Here is an 18,659-nt window from a genome sequence, read left to right on the forward strand (position 1 = left end):
GTAAAAAACACCATCGGCAGATCTGCCATGCATCCTGAGCAGAACACCACAAAGAAACTTATAAGTTATCATCTTAGTCACAGCAATTACCGAAGTATTGAACTCCGTCAAAGTTCTCGTCAAATAGATTCCCTCGCTTTGACACAAGCAAGTGTAAATCAGCTTCCAGGATCATCAGATGTAAACAATCGGGCGGTTTCTGTCAGTAGCAGTGTTTCTGATAACTGCAGACGTTCACAAGGCTTGAAATGTTCATCCATAAATCCCAGAATGAAGAAGGCGAAGATATGTTGTCGAAAGCGAATGCGAAGATCGAGTTAAGCTTATTTTGAGAAGTGCATTCTGAAGCATTAGTATTTTCTTTCACCGAAAGACGATTGGTTTGGACAATTTTGAAGCACTTGCTGTCTTTTCTATATGCGTTGACGTTTCGCCCCAAAAGTCGGAAAAACTTCCCCATCAACTTGTGGTACCACGATACTAAAATACGTTTTTGAGGCTGTGACAGTGACTTTTCCGTAAAGAAATGAGTGTCTTTAACGGAATACGTAATACAGTGGTGAAATTCACTAACTGTGTAGTTTTGCCCTAGGCCTACCGTATTGACCTCGCTATCGCTCGGTCAATACGGCAAGGCCTCAGTTTGAGATTTTCCCGTAACGACCTCACTCTCAGTTATTAAGTAGTTATTAATCCTTTTTTCCTGGCGTGAAAAATACAGATGATGATGATGATAACGATAACGATGTCAGATGACGATAACGATGTTGAATCTTTTATTCAGTTAATAACATAGTTATTAATTTTTACCAATATATACACATTTAATATTTCAACAGTGACATTGTAAAAGTAACACCTCCATAAAAGGAAAGGCTATTTGTCTTGAAAAAAAAAAAAAACTTTTCTTCGCTCCTCGCGCCACTCGAGTTCTAGTTGCAAACTCTAATCTATTTAGTTATTACGTTCCGGCGATAAATTAACTGCGCTGCTTTGTGGTTTACCATCTAGGGATATTTCCCAGTTGTGAGAAAATGAAAGGAATGGACAATTAAATTGTTGTAACAAAATAAATTCTATTTAAAATCAACCAATCAGTGCCACTTATTTCGGTTTGGAGCCCAGTCTTCTAACACTTCCACTCTGCAATCTCTTGATTAAAAGCGTTGTCTCAATTTTGGTCCCAGTCTCTGGCTGATCACCTGCAGGGTTAAACGCTCGCCCCAAGTATTTCTCAACCACCTCGGCCGGAGCTTCTGGATCAACAGACTGAATGGCTTGCCGGACATCATCCACCGACACTTCACTAGAAATAACGGGGAAAAAAAAGAAAAACAGACGTAAACGCGTCTGGAATAATTTTGAAAAAAATATAACTTGACGACAACTTTCTTAGGCGCCCTCCACACTACAACAAGGGACCTTACGAATATACGACAGCGACGCCTATTTAAAAGTGTGTTTATATTTACTATGGAATTTCGCATTAACTAAGATCTTTTCAGTGTGTTTGTCGGTATTACAACTCTGCCCCCCCCCCCCCCCGCCCCCCACCCCGACCTGAATATGCTACGAATGCGTTCAGTTCCAAATAGAAATACAAAAAATCAGCCGTAGTGGGTCCCGTTGTCAAAAAAAACTTGGAAATTGGTCATTTCACGTTGTTGATTTGCAGAGGACGGCAAAGAAATGTACCAAGAATTATATCGCGCGTGCACAGCCATTATTCTGCTCATTAAACCTTCTGATTGGTGACGTTCTCGTTACCGTTGCCGTCGTGTTTTGCGCAAGATATATATTGAAATTTGAAAATGCAGCTTGATTTCTACTGTTAGGCCCATCGTCCACACTAATCCGTCACGAAAACGGAGCTTTTCGAAAACGCTCTTCAAACCGGAGAAATTTGAAAACGCCGGCTTTTCGTTTTTGTCTGGACAGAAAACATTTTGAAAACGGAGCTTTTCGAAACCGATGACATCACGACAATCACGTGATTTTCCTGACCGAGTTTTCCTCAGACACAAATCCAAAATGACCGGTGACTGTTGCGCTTTCAAATTTCTCCGGCGTAGTGCGGAGGGGTCTTACATGTAATGACATTTTAGCGACGAATCGCATTAAAATTTAAGAAAAAGAGCCAAGTTGTAGCTCTTGTCGCGTCTTACCTGCTGCCTCCCAGGGCATTCTCTATATCTTTTATGTACATCGCTTTCTCTAACTTTTCTTGCTCTCGAATCTTGTCCACAAAAGGACCGGATCGGCCCTCTTCGTCCTTATACAGCAAAGAGAAACACCAATAATTAGATGCGTGCATGGCGTTTCCACAAAGGTAATCAATAAATGCACGCGAGAATACTTAAAAACAGATGTACATCTGGATTGAGCGTTAATTTTATCCATTTGGAGCGGAAAAATGAATAATGAATAATTCAATCAATCAATCGACCGACCGATCCGCCAATTAATCAATCTATCAATCAATCAATCAAAGGCTCAAGCCAATCAAAGGCTCAAGCCAATTAGTAGACAAGACCAGACTGCTTTGAAGATGATTTCCAGTCCGTACTGCGCACTCTCGAGAGTTTGTTTACGTTTTGTTTCATGAAAGACATCACAAAATGTAAACATTTCGCAACTGCTTACATGAAGTAAATTCAAAGTTTCATGTCATTACCGGTACCACCGTTATGGATACAAAGCTTTGTGCTTCGTTCTTTCTCATAGCACATGATGAAACAACTTCGCAGCTGTAAAAATCAATGAAGCTGTCGGAAGAAGAATTTGAAAGGCCTCAAAGATAAGGTATGTGGTTCGTAATGAATAACATTGATTCGCATTCCATCGAGTGAGACTTATATTATGCTTATAAACATTAGAGTGCTGAGATTGCGCAGTACTGACTGGAAATCATCTTTGTCATCTTTAAAGTAGAAAAACCCGTTCCCTGTGACGTTTTCTGACTTTCCAAACAAAGCTAACGGAATTTTGGAGTATATCTTTAAATAGAAATCAGCGTGTTTACTGAAGAAAATAAGTAATTAACAGTATGTAACAAATATAGATTACTTCATGGTTGGCGAGTGCGTACGATTTTTATTCACGAGTTGTGAAGAATCGCAAACGAACGAGCGAGTCTTCGAGCGAGTGAGTTTGCGATTCTTCACAATAAGTGAATAAAAATCGTACAAGCGAACCAACCATGAAGTTATTTGTTTATTTTATAAGTGCTGAGATTTCTTTCAAACAATAATGACAATTAACAGCGATAAGACAATGAAATGAGTTTTATTTACTCACACGCACTTAAAAAATCCAACATCTTTTCAAAATTTCTAGACAATGAAATGAGTTTTATATACTCGAAAGCGTAAACACTTCAACATTTTCTTTTCAAAATTTCAGCAAAGGGAAAAGAGGTAATTTTAAAGGTAGTGATATATAACAACATATTCATATCATAGCAATGTTTTTACTCATCGTCACTGTCCTCCAAAGGCCTCAGTCTCTTCCATCGTGGCAACGCTTCCGGTGGACTAGATTCCTGTAGTGTGAGCTTTGGTGACTGATTAACTGTGTTTATGTTGATTGAAAAATTGCCCCCTTGAATGACAGCCCCGCTGAACAAAGCCGTAGATTGCTGTGATTCAGAAGTAGATGGAGAAATCGCTGGATTGGCTTTTTCGTACGAGGACGTCTTGGTTGCAGTACAATAACTCCAATGCTGGAATTTCTTCAACTTTTCTAAGTTCATTCCTGGTTCCTAAAAAGGTTTGCAAAAGTGTTCCATCTCGTTGTGTTTTTTGTAATGTGGCTTTGTTTTCTTGTTCTGCAATAAAATTTTCAACTGAACCGGTCCAGAAACCTTTCCGACATCTTGAAAACAAAAAGGCGGCTTGCCAGTTTTCGCGCCAAGGATGACGTGGCTTGCCGTACGATCACTTTTCACTAGTGAAAAACATCATTCGTCCAATCAGACGTCGCGAACGATGATTTTTCACTAGTGAAATTTCATCGTTCGCGTCGCTGATTGGCTGCGACTAAAAACAGAGCGATGTTTTCATCACTGTCAACTCTGTGGATAAATCTCAGTACTTATGAAATAAAAGCTAATGTTAACACTTCACACTACAGCAAGAACAATTAGTAGAAGGAAGGCATTAGACACTCCTCTGGCCCAGTCCCCCACCTGGGGGCAAGGAACTGAAGAAGGCAAATTTAAAGCCAGTCAAAGTCCTACAAATGCAGCACAGCAAAGTAGCGTAACCTTAAGCGCCTCATCTGTCAAGATATGACGGTGATCCAGTTGAGGTTAACATCACCTGAAACACGTTCATATCATACCGTTCATACCGACACTGAAGCACTGGTTCGAGAAAGCTCTGGTGTTTTAATCGTTCAAATTCACACAACGAATGAACTAGCCCACAAAACGTGAAAGAGACGGGTCTGTATGTTTTTTTCCTTACCTCAGTAAACAAGTTTTTGTATTGAACGCTTTCTCCTGGAGCTTCCTGTTCACAAGCTTTCATTAAAGCCTCTATTGTCTCGTCGTCTTTCAACGGGAAGAACGACCGTAAACACTGCTCTAAGTCTGCTCGGGACAGCGTACCCTGAAAGAAGACGGCATTGATCAGTTTGAATTTTCTCTTTACCATCCCATACCTGATTCAAGTAAGTTGGTGATAAGAATAAAGGACTCGATCATTCAAGAAGAAATTCTCTCATTTGAGGGCAAAGGCTTAATGTAACGCCGAATTCTCCTAAGCAAAGTATACACAAAATGCATGGAAGGGGTACGGAGAATCTTGATGCTGAACGCAATATAATATAATCGCGAAGTTATGGGTCTGATTTCCTACGCAGGTGAAGAGAATTCTCTTTTCCTCATGTGGTCCCCATTTCCGTGTAACAAGGGATAAAGCCAAAGCCAAGAAGAAAACAAGAAAGCTTCCCAACTTTATCCTCTACAAGCTACACGTAACACACGACAAATGCACAGCATTGATTACCTGATTTCCCGCTGCCAGATCGACTTTAGTAAAAGCGTTGTAAAGTTTCTCCAGCATTACTAATTGATCATGATGAACGGCTTCATCTACCTGCAGAACGAAATAAGAAACTGCAATTAGCTCAATGTTGAGCTTCTCAAAGTCAGTCGCATTGCAATGAGGGCTCTAAATGCACAGTATTTATCAAAGTCATGTCTGAGGTCTGTCTGTAATCGAGTCTGGTGGCCCATAAGGCCGGCACTTATCTCTAAGAGTATTTCTATTCCCCATTCTTTGACTGCTTTGATGCCAGTCCACCCCACCCCCCCCCCCCCCCCCACCTTTCAACCACCCTAAGATAAAATTCCCTGCGACATATTTATACACCTGAGTTGAGAGAGGCAATTTCAGAGCGTCTTTTTTTTTTCCACATTTTTATTTCCATTATTAAATACAAGGTGTAGTGCTATTATTAAGTGTCAATAACATAATAACAAGCGATAATAATATAATTATTTGATCCATAGTGTAACAGATCATAATTTAGTATCAATAAATAATTTCCATCTGGCCTGAAATTTCCTCTGCGTGTTGTTTTTTTAAGGCTATGTACTTTTCAGTCTTATATTTCATATTAATCATGTCTTTAAAAATAGTAATATTTGGGCTGAGACTTCAGCAATTTCAGAGTTAAGGGTGTCGAGTTTCCGCTTTGATTCCAGCCAGGGATCCAATCCAGACACTATGATCCTGTGCAGAGTCCAGCCCAAACTGCGACTCAGCTCCCATTTGTCTTACCAGTCGTCGTCGTCGTCTTCGGCAGTCGTTCGTCTCGGGAGACGATGGTGTAGCGCTATGTCGATGCGGAGCATCGTCTCGAGTGGCTATAGAGTCCCACTCTGGAGTGGCAATCTCTGTTGCAAATAACGCAGACGAAGGAGGATGGTGCTGCAATTGAGGCTGCCCTGGTCTTCCTTCTGGTTCTCTTCAAGGCCTGCTGGTCATTTCTGGTATTCTCAGCCCTCCCGACTCCTCAAGATACTGCATGTCGCCAGGCCACTCTGATGTCAGCTACTTCTTCATTGTCTTACCAGTAAGATCAGCATAAAATGGCGAACTTACAAGGGAACGTCAAAATTAAAATGTCCACACCTACCTCTTTCTGTAGTATGCCATAGAAGAGCCCTATCCTTGGATCGTGTGAGTATCGTCCGCATGCGTCGTACAGGTTGTATCCCCACTCTATGATCATGTTCTCGACACCAAACCGCCGCTGAAGATACTGGTACAGGAACTCGCCCAAGTCATCACGCTCGCCGTCAGGTTTCTGCAGCACCAAGAAGCATCAATTGGAAATATGTCAGACATACATTAAGATAAACATCAAGTGTAAAGCGTGGCATGTACAGATACAATTTGTCAGCAAACGAATGGGCTTGTATAATCTCGCGTACCTCGGCATCATGAGCAGCTTTCTCTTGCCAGATATCTTTAATAAGCAGGGAAGTGTCTCTTTTTCCAAGCCGTCTGTTACGAACTTGTCCTTCGTATCGTAAGAACTTAGACACTTCTGGACCCGTACCCTGTTGGAGGAAAAAACAATCGAAAAGATTAAGTTTAAAAACGTAAACAATCTCGACACTAACTGAAAAAATATTTCAAACAAATTCATCGACAACAACATTTACTTTCAGGTCCGAAATTTAAAATAAAAAAACCCAGCGTTTCTCTATAACTTTCGAAAGTTATCTGACTGAATGTAGCCCGCAACTGGCGCAATAACGCCGCGCAAAATGGGCGCTCAGACAATTAAGCAATCTTATTGGCTAAAACATACATGGCACGAAAGTGGTCAAAACACCAGGTCCCAGTTGTTCAAAGGGTGGATAACGCTATCCACCAGATAAATCACCATCCAGTGAATAGGGCAGTTTGTTTCGTCAACACTTAACCAATGGACAGAGATTTCTCAATTGGATAGCGTTACCCAATGAAACTTGGAACAACTGGGGCCTGGAGGTCACTTACTCAGCCTGGATTTGAAGAGGCCTGTAAAAAAACACGTCCTATAACACTAGTTTCCCCTTCATCACTATTATATTCGCAGTATTTTCAATATACAAATTACCTGTCCCGTGAAGTACTCGGCGCCAGTATTCACTCCAGCCTGTATGATAGCTATGTCTTGTCCTGTCATCTCCGCTAATAAAATATCAACAAGCTCATCACTGCTTCTGTCCTGTGACAACTCGTTCCAGCGATCTGTTCCACCTTCAACATACTGGCCACACTTCTCCCAGTGAGGTCTGAAAACATCAACAAGGACAGAATAATGAACACGAGAGACAGTCGCTGGGCATTGTTACTTATGAGCGAAACTGTGACCTGATTACATTTATGGTAATACAGTTATATATTATGTCGAATTATTCTCGCATTTTTACTGGTTCTTGCTTATGATCTATTGTATAGATGACGTCATTAACATTTTTTTGTTTCTTCATTACATGTGGTAAGAATATCAGTGACACACTCGGCTCTCGCCTCGTGTGGCACTTATGTTCTTGTCACAAAATGATAACGTGCAAACGTGTCCCCAATTAATTTCTCAAGCTAAATACCATTTTAAATAACGTCTTTCATTCATTCATTATCACATTTGACGTCATTGAAGAAGATTAACAACGCTGCACATAGAAATCAAGAACACAAGCACAGTTTGTCTGACCTTGGCGTGGCGCTTCTTCTCATCTGTTCACAGTCTTGTGCGTATTGGTCTCTTTGATCCACAACTTTCTTGTGTACTTCGAGAATGGCACTATAAAGAAGAAAAATAAGTTGGCACAGTTCTCTTCTACGGCCCCTCGGAAGTGGGGGAAGGCGGAGGGGGTTGTAGGGGGCATTCCTACACGGTATGTATGTAACGTCCGGATTCTCTCCCCAACAAAGATTCAAAGGTAAGCGCTTTTTAAGTACTTACTTGTGTTCTTGCATGAGTTTTTGATTATCCACAGTGAAAGTCTCCATATCTTTTTGTAATTTCTGTCAAATAAAGAGCAGAATTCTCTAGTGTTTCAAATAAATTGGTAGTCAGCTAATCAGTATGTCGGCGACACTACTACACTTCAATACGGGAGCGAGATTTCCTTGAAGGATTTTCACGTAAGAGCAGTAAACCATGGCACTATCCTCCTTGATAACCGTCTTTTTTGAAAAGCTTGCATGACAGATTTTGAACAAGGATCTGATCAATTTAAATGAAATATCATTCACTTCATGTAATTATACATACATGTGGAAACTTGTCAAGGAAAATATATTTAAGACATGAAAAACTGCTCATGTAAATAGTCTTTACAGATAAGAAATGGAGGACTGCTTACATTAAACTGAGCTTCGAGTCTTTCAAAGTCTCTTCTTGGTACAACATCACCATAATCAGCTTCCATTTCAGCCAGCTTTTGATTCTTAGCGTCCAGGTCTTCACGCGCTTTCCTGAAACAAGGAAACAATTACAATGTCAATACAACAAAAAGGCAAGTCTGCATTACAGTACTTCTCCACCTCCCAAAGTAACCATGAAATTTGATTGGTCAACCCGTGGGAAACCAATGAAATGATATAAAAAATCAGTCTCAAACTCGTTCATAATTCATGAAGTTAAAACAAAGAAAATCACTGCCGTGAAGGAGGTTTGGATACCAGGTCTTAATTAACATAGATTGTGACGATTTTACTTCTCCGTTAACTCCTTGGTTTTCATTTCGATTGAGAAGAAATATCAAACAATCGAGACAGTGTTTCATCGGCTATCCAAAAACCTCGAATTTCGTCAAAAATACTCCGCTGCGCGTCGTATTTTCAACTCTTTTCTCGGTGTTTGGATATCCCGATGAAACATTGTCTCTCGTGTTTGATATAATTATTACGTCAAAACCTCATCGAGCACACAAGCTCACGCTTGCTGTATGGAGCAGTCGGTGCTGCTGACTTGTAATGAAATGTTTATCACTCACTTTAGCGCCAGTTTCAGGAACGTAACATCTTCTTTTCCTTCTCCTTCTTCTTCTGCGTTCGGTTTTTTCGCGTCCTCCTGCTGGTACTTCAATTCATTTATGTCCGCTATCAACATCTTCCTACAAAAAAAGTCTTACACTGTATATTTGTATCTGTATTGTGTAATTCATTTAAAAGTATCTTGTAACATTACGTTGAACATTACGTTTTACTGCAGTAAGCGTTTTTGATGTGTTGAATAGATTTACACAAGTTTTTACAAAAAACGTTGACCGTAAATAAAGTTCCATTTGGACTTCAGACCTTAAATTTTAAAAACAATGTCTATTAATCCAGACTCAGAATCGCATTACTTACCTGGCATCACACTCGTTTCTGTATCTCAGGTACTCGGCAGCTAGTTCTTCTTGGAGCTGCAAGGTGAACATTAAAACTATAAGTTAGGTTACTTCTCTGATATGCACACGCCGAGTAATACTCTGCTACAAACTTTCATTCACTCTCATTTGGCCTAAAATTTCCATGTGCTTTTGTCTTCCCCATAAGTCCTCGTCGAATTTAAACCTGCTCTTTTCTTTTCTAAAGAATCATCGAAAATTTTCTCTCATGTGGCTTTCCCCACTAAGAGAACACTCTCATCCAACACTCACCCGTCAATTCTGAGTGACTGTTGGTTTTGTTTAACTACACACTGTAGCACGTAACTTATTTTACCACCAATACTGTTTACAGTAGTGATCCCGGCAAAGGCTGTATTCTTACTCTCCTCAGAATTAATTATTTTTCACACCGACCTAGTGTTCAACGTATTTTACTGTGTTCCAGCCACTCCTTGGTAAGACAATGAGGACACAAGTTGACCTGAGTGACCTTACTAGTTACAGCTATTGTACCTTTTCTACTTGAACTTGAAGGGACACTTGCTCCTCTCTAAAACAAAAATTAATTCAAAGGATTTGATAAATGTATTCTACTTGTATCTCCAATACTGATCAGATCTGGACTTGACTAACACCGTGCATCATATTCTAAGGTCCTAGGAATTCAACCAACAAATGGCTACACATTGAAAAATATTTCCCATTACACACATTGTGTACAATTCTAAGCCAAGTACCTAAACTACATGTACCCTAAAAATTAATGCCCTCCACCACCCCAGATTTAATGCTTTTCTTAAGGGCTTTGAAGCCATCAAGAAAATCAATAAATTTGGGGTGTTAAGACATGTCAAGACATTCAATAGCATTCACATTGGGACTTAAGCAACACCAATTACAGGACAGGAGAGGGTAAGGGAAGAATACACTTTAATTAATGTGAATTGATGACAGTTTTGTTCAAGATTGTACCAGCAGTAATCTGTGGCATGTAATTTTACATGTTTTATAACTTACATATGTAGGCACTCAGCACATTTAAAAAATTCCATGGTACATTTTTACCTTAGCTTTGAGATTATGTTTTGCAGTCTTTGATTTTCTTTCTTCATATCTAGCATATCTGAAGGTTAAAAAGGGACAATTAGTTAATTCTGGGAGGAAAGGCCACATTAACTAATTTATTAACTAAAGGTAAATTTATGTTTATCAGTAGCTTCAAGGAAACAACAATTATTGCACATGGAAAATTGTGTAAAATATAACCTACTACTAAACTGTGCCATGCGTTACATGTAGACATGTAGGCCAAGCTGGCTAAAATAAGGTGATATGCTTCAAGATTGGTTTTGTTATTTAACAAATTATGTCAATGAATCATATATTTTTTTTCATTCTCTTACTGGACAGCCCTATTTATATGTTGTACCTGATTTTTCTTCTTGTTTAACGGCTAACAGCTTCTTCTCACATTGTTCAGATACTGTGACTAACATGCTCTAAAAAGAAAAAACATTATAATAATACATTTACCTTTTTATTTGCTAACTGTTCCACAATTTACTAATTCTGAGATGATTCTTGTGATCAGATGTGTAGATCTCCAAATTATATGTAATACTACTTTCCCCAGGATACAGTATTGTAGACAATTTTTCTTCTAGATTTTCTAGATAGGCTTTAAAAAGCATTCACACAAAACGAATGCCACTACTTTATGTCTGGTAAGAGATTGCAATGTAGTTGTTTATCAATAAATAGCAGACATATACACATATACTTATCTTTCCAGTTTCATCAAGGGCCAGGCACTCGCCAAATTGCCCAGCTGTGACAGCAATTTTACCAGGCTGGTTTGACCATCTAGCAGAAAGTTTTTCTTATAAAGAAGTTCAGTTCTAATAGTTTTGGCCGCCTGTGAAAACCAGTTGCCCTCCTTCTGAAAACAGTAATGAAACCCCTGATCTTCTGAAGACTAATCTGGCTAAGATTACTTAATAACAGCTGTAAATGACTCTAAGGGACATTTCACAAAATAATTTCATAAATACCTTTAAAGGCTCCAGTTCTCTGATCTTTTCTCGTTGATGAACCAGCATCATCTCATACTCATGTTTTATTGCTGACAGCAGAGGCTTGTAAGTTTTAAAGTCCTCTATCAAGTATTCAAATACTTCCCTAAAGGCCTGAGAAGGAAGAAAGAGAAATAAGAATAAATTTTAAATAACACACAAATTTTGAGTAGAACCTCCCATATTTTTACAACTTGTTCATTGAGCTATCGTCAATGTACATGTACACGTGGTATCTGAAAAGTGCGAATGCTGGGGGGGGGGGGGGAGCTTATGGCTAAAATAGAATAATGATTGTAAAAAGGAAGAACTGTGTTGGCTAGAACACTATAGTTTAAGCACCTTCTCAGTATTCTCTCTCTCCCAACAGAGGTTGAACTTTTCAGTTTCCCAGTACTTTTAGAAAATTATGCCAACCCTACAAATCTCGGAGTAAATCACACCTGCAATCTTTTTTCACTTGGAACCATCTCAGCACAATCCAAGGAGCGTAGTTCTTTTTGCAAGAAAGCCTCCAGTTGTTCCAGAAACTTGGGCTTATGGACTCCCTTTGGCATGAACTCATTTGACTGTTTGGCAGCACCTGGGTTGAGATCTGGGGCACTGGGCCCAAGGGCATGTGCTGGCCATGTGTCCAAGGTACCTGCCCTTGTGTCAATGTAAGGCTACAGACACGGATAAAAGAAAAATGAATGAGAAACTTCAATCACTATTTTGAGATTTTGTTAAGATCACAGGACATGTTGATTAGATTTAAACAAATGTGGTGCATTTGCCTAATGATTTGTACATGTATGAGCTCTACATAGTCTGTACATGCGTCCTGGCGTTCACAAAAAAACCACTTTACTCCTACATCTAGTAACAAGCACAAGACTACATGTAATATCCTACATAGGATAGACAGCAAACAGTCTCTCTTTTCTCAAAAATCATCAAGCAAGCGATCTAGCGTGACTGTGACCGCAAATGTGCGTATGGCAATGTTGCAGACCACTAGTGACGCAGGCATCAGAAGACGAGTGAAAAGAGACACTGCAATGGTTTCATACAACATTTTGGATGCCCAGCACTCTGGTGACGGAGTAATTCTATTGGTCAGTCTACGAAGTTATGATACACATCTGTCAGTAACCTTTATAAGTGAAATGCAGCGTACAACAAATTCTGCTACAATGTTTGTCTCCTACGGTGCGACTCCTGTAGTTAACAATTATTCAATGAAGTGGAGGTAAATATCCATCAGTTTCACACTGAGGTGAATAATTGTTTTAATATTATACCACACAAGCTGAATAATTAGCGGACCAAAACGTTATTTTATGTGTGACAAGCGGTCAGAAATTTTAAACTCTCTCGTGCCGGCTGCTCGGAGGTGAATAGTACTTATTGATCACCTCCAAGTTAACCAATCAGAGTACATTAAAAGCACTATTCACCTGTGTGGTATATACTAATTCATGATATTGCAGTCTCTCTTTTCACTCGTCTTTCCAACACCTGCACTACTAGCAGCTCATGTCACGCTCATGATCATGCCAAGATGCTTACTTGATGATTTTTGAGGAAAATAGAGACTGCTCGCAGTCTATACCTAAGAAGACTGTAGCTACGGGTAGCAACAACATCTCTCACTTCAAACTCCCTAATCAAACATGCGTGAAGCACAAACAATGTTGAACCATCTGACTAATCTCTGATTTCTTAAACTAGAACAGACCTGAACCTTTTTTTCTTTCTTCTGAAGAGATTCATTCCTCAATTAGCACAAAAATTCAAGCCCAGTCCCCCTTGGAACTCCAAAGAGCTCTTTGATGTCAATGGAGTGGTTTACAAGCCAGAGGAAAAAAAAATACTGAGTGTAGAAAATTGCACAATCTCATGTACTTACCTGCAATACAGCAGCAGATGGAAGAGCATACTTCTGAGTTCCAGATGTACTAGTCAGACTGTAACTTGGACCACTTAGACCAGTGTACTGCTTTAGAGCTTTGGTGTTCGTCTGAGGATAGGTTGTCAAGGAGCTTCAAGGAAGTAAAATAAAGCATCGAGTGAGGTCGATTTAATTGATAGGTCACACTGGACACAAATGTGAGGTAAAATAGAGCACATTCATTGAATTTCCCAAAGGATGTTCAGACGGCCCAAAGTACGTCTTGTCTTGTTAGGGGACAGTGCAAAGAGGTCGGTACAGTACAGACCGAGCGCCCAATGTTCTCCCAAATATTCTCTCAACTATGCAAAATCATGTAGCTTGGGTTGTACACATGTACGTGTAATCTTGCAATGTTGGGTCGAAGATTTTAAACCCCAGCATGACACATTCAACACGGGATTTCACAAGGGCATTATGCCCTTTCTTGGATTGTGCATTTGGTCGTAAGCCGCGCTGAAAACCTTATAATCTCTTGGTAGAGATCTTACAACTTTTCAGCACCAGCTCAGATGTATGCTCATAGATCCAGTTTGTAAGGAAAAGGTAATGAGACTCCCTTAAACTATTTCGGGTGAAGTTGTCATTTTCATAATTCTCGTCTGACACTTGTTCGGTTCGGCAATCCATAAACTTGCGATGAGTATTTTTGAAACTTTCCGCGTTAATTGAAGCGAAAACTGGAGTTTGATCGCAGTTTACAACTAGGACATATATATACTTACGGTGGCAGTGGAGGGAGCTTTGTGTGAGACATAGCCCTGTTGTTATAAAACTTGATTCACTGTTGTTTTTGTCTGGTCAACTTGCAATCTCTTCGGCCATTTTACTTTGTTGACTTGGTAACCGTTGCGATAAAGAAAACTAGTACCCAAGCTTCACGCGGTATAATTAGTTATTCGTTTCCAATCTCTATATCCAGAAGCTGAGGGAATATATTTTAGCAGCTGAAATGACTCAGTTCTTGAGGGAAAAAAAAAAAAACTATTTTCACTTAGAAAATATACCTACTGCTTGTTCTCTATGTGGAGGTTTAAACATACGGAGGGTTAAATTTAAAATGTACCAGAAGAATCTCTTTTTTCCTTGCAACTGTATAAGCTACTAAAACAAACCCCTTCCCCCAAAGAAAACTAGTAGAATTCCTTCGTTATTTAAAAGCTATATCGGACGAAAATTTTTTTGTTACATCCTGCGTGTGCCCTAAAGGCCAGGTGGATGAAATTATTCAATTTCTGTCATAATAGGCATTAATCATGAATCCATAATTTTTATGTTCAACGTCATCTGACTTCGAAACTTTTGAATGGTCCAGTTATACGTGCCTAATGGAATCTGATCTTTTGAACATGTTGAATCAACGAAACTTTTTAAATCGTTTTCTTCCCCTACATAGTTTTTGAAAAGGAATTTCGGATGTATTTAATCAGTAAAAAGAAACTTCCAAACTGACAGCTTGCTCTATCCATTATTCAAATGCGGCGAGAAATGGTGCATAGAAAATGCGACGCGTATTTAAAATGCGCTCTTAAACAACTTCCGTTTTTGCTCGCCACTTGCCTTCTGTGCGGAAACAGAACTATACCATCCACAAGTCTCGATGAAATATTTTCCCAATTAGCAGGCTCGGGGCTATGAAGTGAGCGATGTCGGCCAAACCTGACTCAAAAATACCAATGAAACTGTACGTTGTGCGAGTTTCGCCATGCTGTCGGGTTGTTTGGTTATACGCACTACAGGTAAGGAATTCTAAATTAAGTAATGTTTGACTCTTTTGCGGCTCTAGCTTTACAATTCATACGAAAATCATTAACATTTTTACCACAAAGAAAGAAAAACAAACTGAAGCTAAATATCAAAATGACTTGTGCACACTAAACCATTCGTATGCTTGTTTGTGTTCCTAAGAGACACGCGGTTGTTTTGAAGACATTTCTATTGACAAGTCCCTAACCATAGTTATAGCCTTCTGCCTTGTTTGTGCGTTTGTTGTTCGGCCCCTAGATGCATACCAAACGGCTGAATTCAGGCTCTAATTAACATTATCTCGGTAAGGACTTTGCCGACAAGATAGAAGTTTTCGGTAGAATGTTTTATGATTTATCGATACCGGTTTTCGCTTATAATCCGCCTTGCCACATGGTATTATCAATACATACAATGTATTTGTCAGTGCAGTGGCAATACGCTTTCGATTTATTTTACTGAAGAATGCCAAAGCCGCTAACGGAACTTGCACTTTTCATCTACAGTGTACGGGTTTCCGTATGCCAATTATAGTTACCTCAAATACATATTTAAATTTCACAGCAATTCATTCACGGTTCACTTATACGGGTGGCATGATGAAGATAATTAACACGAAGACCGTCCAAAAAAAGGAGCAATTTCTCTTTACAATTAATCATACTTCGTGAATGATCTCAGATTGAAGGCTCTGTTTTACTTTCCAAACTGCAAACTGGCAAAATTTCAACAGATCAAGACAGTGCACATGTTCTCTCACATCACTCCATTCAGATTCTCGTAATTTTTCACTTCTTTGTTTTCATTGTTTGCGAGTGGGTAATTACACTCATCGATCTTTTTGTTTTCGCGTTTATTCAGCACAACATACCTTGCGAATTGACGGACGTCAATGTTTTCAACGGAGAACACCGTGAGCCAAAGTTCGTGGCGATGAATCCACACGAAGAAGTTCCGATATTAGCCGACGGCAGCACTACAATTTTTGGAGGGTTTGTTTCCTATTATTGCTAATTTTCAAGGGTAACTAACTGATGGTAACCTTGTGCAACTAATTTGCATACTTGTTTTCCAATAATTGATTTCACAGTTGTTTCACCCCTAGTCCTTCTGTTCAGTCTACTGTAAGAGCCAAATCGTTAATTGCAACTAAAAATAGGGTATTTAACTGAAACGAAGTGAGTTCTGCCGTCTGTTTAACTGCTTTCCTATCGATGGATAACATGTCTAAGAAAACAAGGTTCTTGTATTTTCGTCCAAACCTCTTGATCACGATTTACAGTAAAATTTAAAACGTTCTCTGGTTAACAGTATTTTAAAACACAAGCTTTCGATTGCCTAAACTTCAGCCTTCAACGGGTAAAATGATGAAAGAGGCGCTAAAAATTCTTAACCACAGTGTAATAAAAATAATACAATAGAATACAATTATGGAAATAAACTTTAAAATTTTGGTAAAAAGAATGGTGTATTGTCTTGGAAGTGGACAAGAGTTATTATTGCCTGTATTAAGGGGGCGTCATGGCTTGCCAAGATTGAAAATGTAATAGGATGTATAAAAGAATTGTTAAAGTTAATGTCATTATATGGTCTTTTTTCCTCGTAACAAAAATTTAGCTCTTGAGTTTTATTTCCATAATTTCATTCTATTGTATTCTTTTTATCTTACTTATTTATTTTCTTTTACAAGAAACGTAAAATTATATGCAAACAGTGTAAACCAGAAAAAATTTTGCACAGTGCGAAAAGGCCTTGGTACTAGTTTAGCGGTACTGCATGTGTTTTGCGGGTCATGTTGGCGTAAGAGACGATAACGGGAGACAAAGATGAACTATCTATCTTTTTTTTTTTTAATTTCAATTTCATCCTCTTCAACAAGATCGTGTGCTCTCTGCACATGGTTCAACTAAGTTATAAGCAGAAAGTGAATGTTAATGGTGGATAGACAAGGTTTCTTAGTTATTTCAAAAGGAGCTCAAAATTAGTTTTATACATTGGTTCATGGAAGGTATTTGTGTTCATTTTTCTCGTAAGGTTGGCGATACTACGCTACTTATCTCAGAAGTACACGAACTTTGCTGGCTGGGGAAAGACACTGGAGGATCGATACAGAGTACATTCTGTTTTGGACTGGGCAAGCTCCAAGTTACTCAAGTAAGAATCTTTCCTTCTTGACTAGAAAAAAAACGGCAGTTTTTACAATTAGCGAATTTTTGTTAATGTAAGGTTTGAACAGCGCTGACGAGAGAAAGATAGGAAAGGTATTGAATTGGCAGTACGCTCCCTGGCGCGGCATGGCTTGGATACGAGCTGTCCCAGAAGACATCAGTGAGCACAAGCTGAGCTTGAGTAGCCATCTTAGAGGTGAAACACACCTAAATTGTTGGCTTGCAGAAACCGCTGGACTTAACTCTGTGTTCCTTGAAATAAATATAATCCGAGACTGTTCTTTTTTGACATACCTTACCATTTTTACATGGGTACGTAAGTTTCCTCTGAAATAGTAATTTAAAGAAAACAAAATCAAAAAATTCGGAACCGCTTTGAATTAACCTATAGCCTCACAAATTAATCCTAACAATGACCTCACCTGTTACACATGTTAATCGTACGTTCTTTGTTTTACACAGTGTAGTGGGTTTCAAATACGTATACCCTCAGTTGCTGGAAAGATATCACCTTTCGAGCGAAGCTGGCACTGAGGAGTTAATAGAGAAAGGTCTGGCGCAAGCGAGTGAACTGTTAGAAGCCATAGAGAGTCTCTATCTCGGCGAGAATCCCTTCCTGTGTGGTGCTGAATTAACAGTGGCCGACAGTTATGTAGCCACTATCTTGTGTCAGGCTGAGTGGGTCGAATTCGACTTTAAACTATGGCCCAAGCTCACCGAGTGGCTGGTGAGGGTCAAAGGTCAAGAGCGTTGGAGTGAGGTGCATTCAACGCACAACGACTTTGCCAAGAAGCTTGAAAAAGTTGCGTCCATCGATTATGAATCGTCGTGACAAGCAAATGGAATAAGTAGATAATAAGATCCTAAACGATTTTGATTTTATGTATTAATGGTTTTTTTAAAAAAATTAAAAGACTCGTGAGGTAGTAAAATATCGGTAAATGCCCTGGTAGATATATAGGTCTACAACCCAAAGATTATTCAACGGTAAGAAACATCTCGCGTTCGGCTTGATGTCCGGGCCCGGATATATTGAGTTACGGCGCTTTTCATTTCTTTTTCGCCGGTAACAAGCCGATAAAACCTTAATCCTCTGAATTATAACATCGGGAAAAATGAGGAACGAAAAACAATATGAATGGAAGCCCAAGAAAGGAGAAGAACTAGCGAGAGTCTTGCGATCGCTTTCACGTGCACAACCTTTGGGTAAGAGGCCTAACTGGTCTGAGCGACAACACCCGTCAAAATTCTTAAAAGCTAAGAACTGTAGGACTCTTGACGTGTATTTAAAATGAATAAAATAAAATAAAGTGAAATAAAATAAGAAAAGAAAGAAATGGACTCTTGAAATAGCG

At 39.2% G+C, this 18,659-nt stretch overlaps 2 protein-coding genes across 2 annotated transcripts; one reads left to right on the forward strand and one right to left on the reverse strand.

Annotated features, from left to right (window-relative positions):
* Positions 1-753: 753 nt before the first annotated feature.
* LOC110063456 (translin-associated factor X-interacting protein 1-like) lies at positions 754-14,246 on the reverse strand. The gene is made up of 19 exons (XM_089298055.1): positions 14,116-14,246; positions 13,349-13,481; positions 11,901-12,122; positions 11,437-11,571; positions 10,815-10,884; positions 10,451-10,508; positions 9,899-9,935; positions 9,363-9,418; positions 9,005-9,124; positions 8,372-8,483; positions 7,969-8,030; positions 7,717-7,806; positions 7,117-7,294; positions 6,443-6,571; positions 6,141-6,315; positions 5,010-5,095; positions 4,467-4,610; positions 2,166-2,272; positions 754-1,306 (listed from the first exon to the last, which is right to left on the reverse strand). The coding sequence occupies exons 1-19, from the start codon at positions 14,145-14,147 to the stop codon at positions 1,105-1,107; spliced, it is 2,148 nt and encodes a 715-aa protein (XP_089154181.1). The 5' UTR covers positions 14,148-14,246; the 3' UTR covers positions 754-1,104.
* Positions 14,247-14,862: 616 nt separating this feature from the next.
* On the forward strand, positions 14,863-18,654 carry LOC110063280 (glutathione S-transferase theta-2B-like). Its single transcript, XM_020770244.2, has 4 exons — positions 14,863-15,129; positions 15,998-16,128; positions 17,171-17,290; positions 17,767-18,654. The coding sequence occupies exons 1-4, from the start codon at positions 15,037-15,039 to the stop codon at positions 18,134-18,136; spliced, it is 714 nt and encodes a 237-aa protein (XP_020625903.1). The 5' UTR covers positions 14,863-15,036; the 3' UTR covers positions 18,137-18,654.
* Positions 18,655-18,659: the final 5 nt, after the last annotated feature.

The sequence above is a fragment of the Orbicella faveolata genome, unplaced genomic scaffold, assembly GCF_042242905.1.
Source record: "Orbicella faveolata isolate gen_17 unplaced genomic scaffold, um_ofav_v1 contig_3, whole genome shotgun sequence".
Lineage (NCBI taxonomy): Eukaryota > Metazoa > Cnidaria > Anthozoa > Scleractinia > Merulinidae > Orbicella > Orbicella faveolata.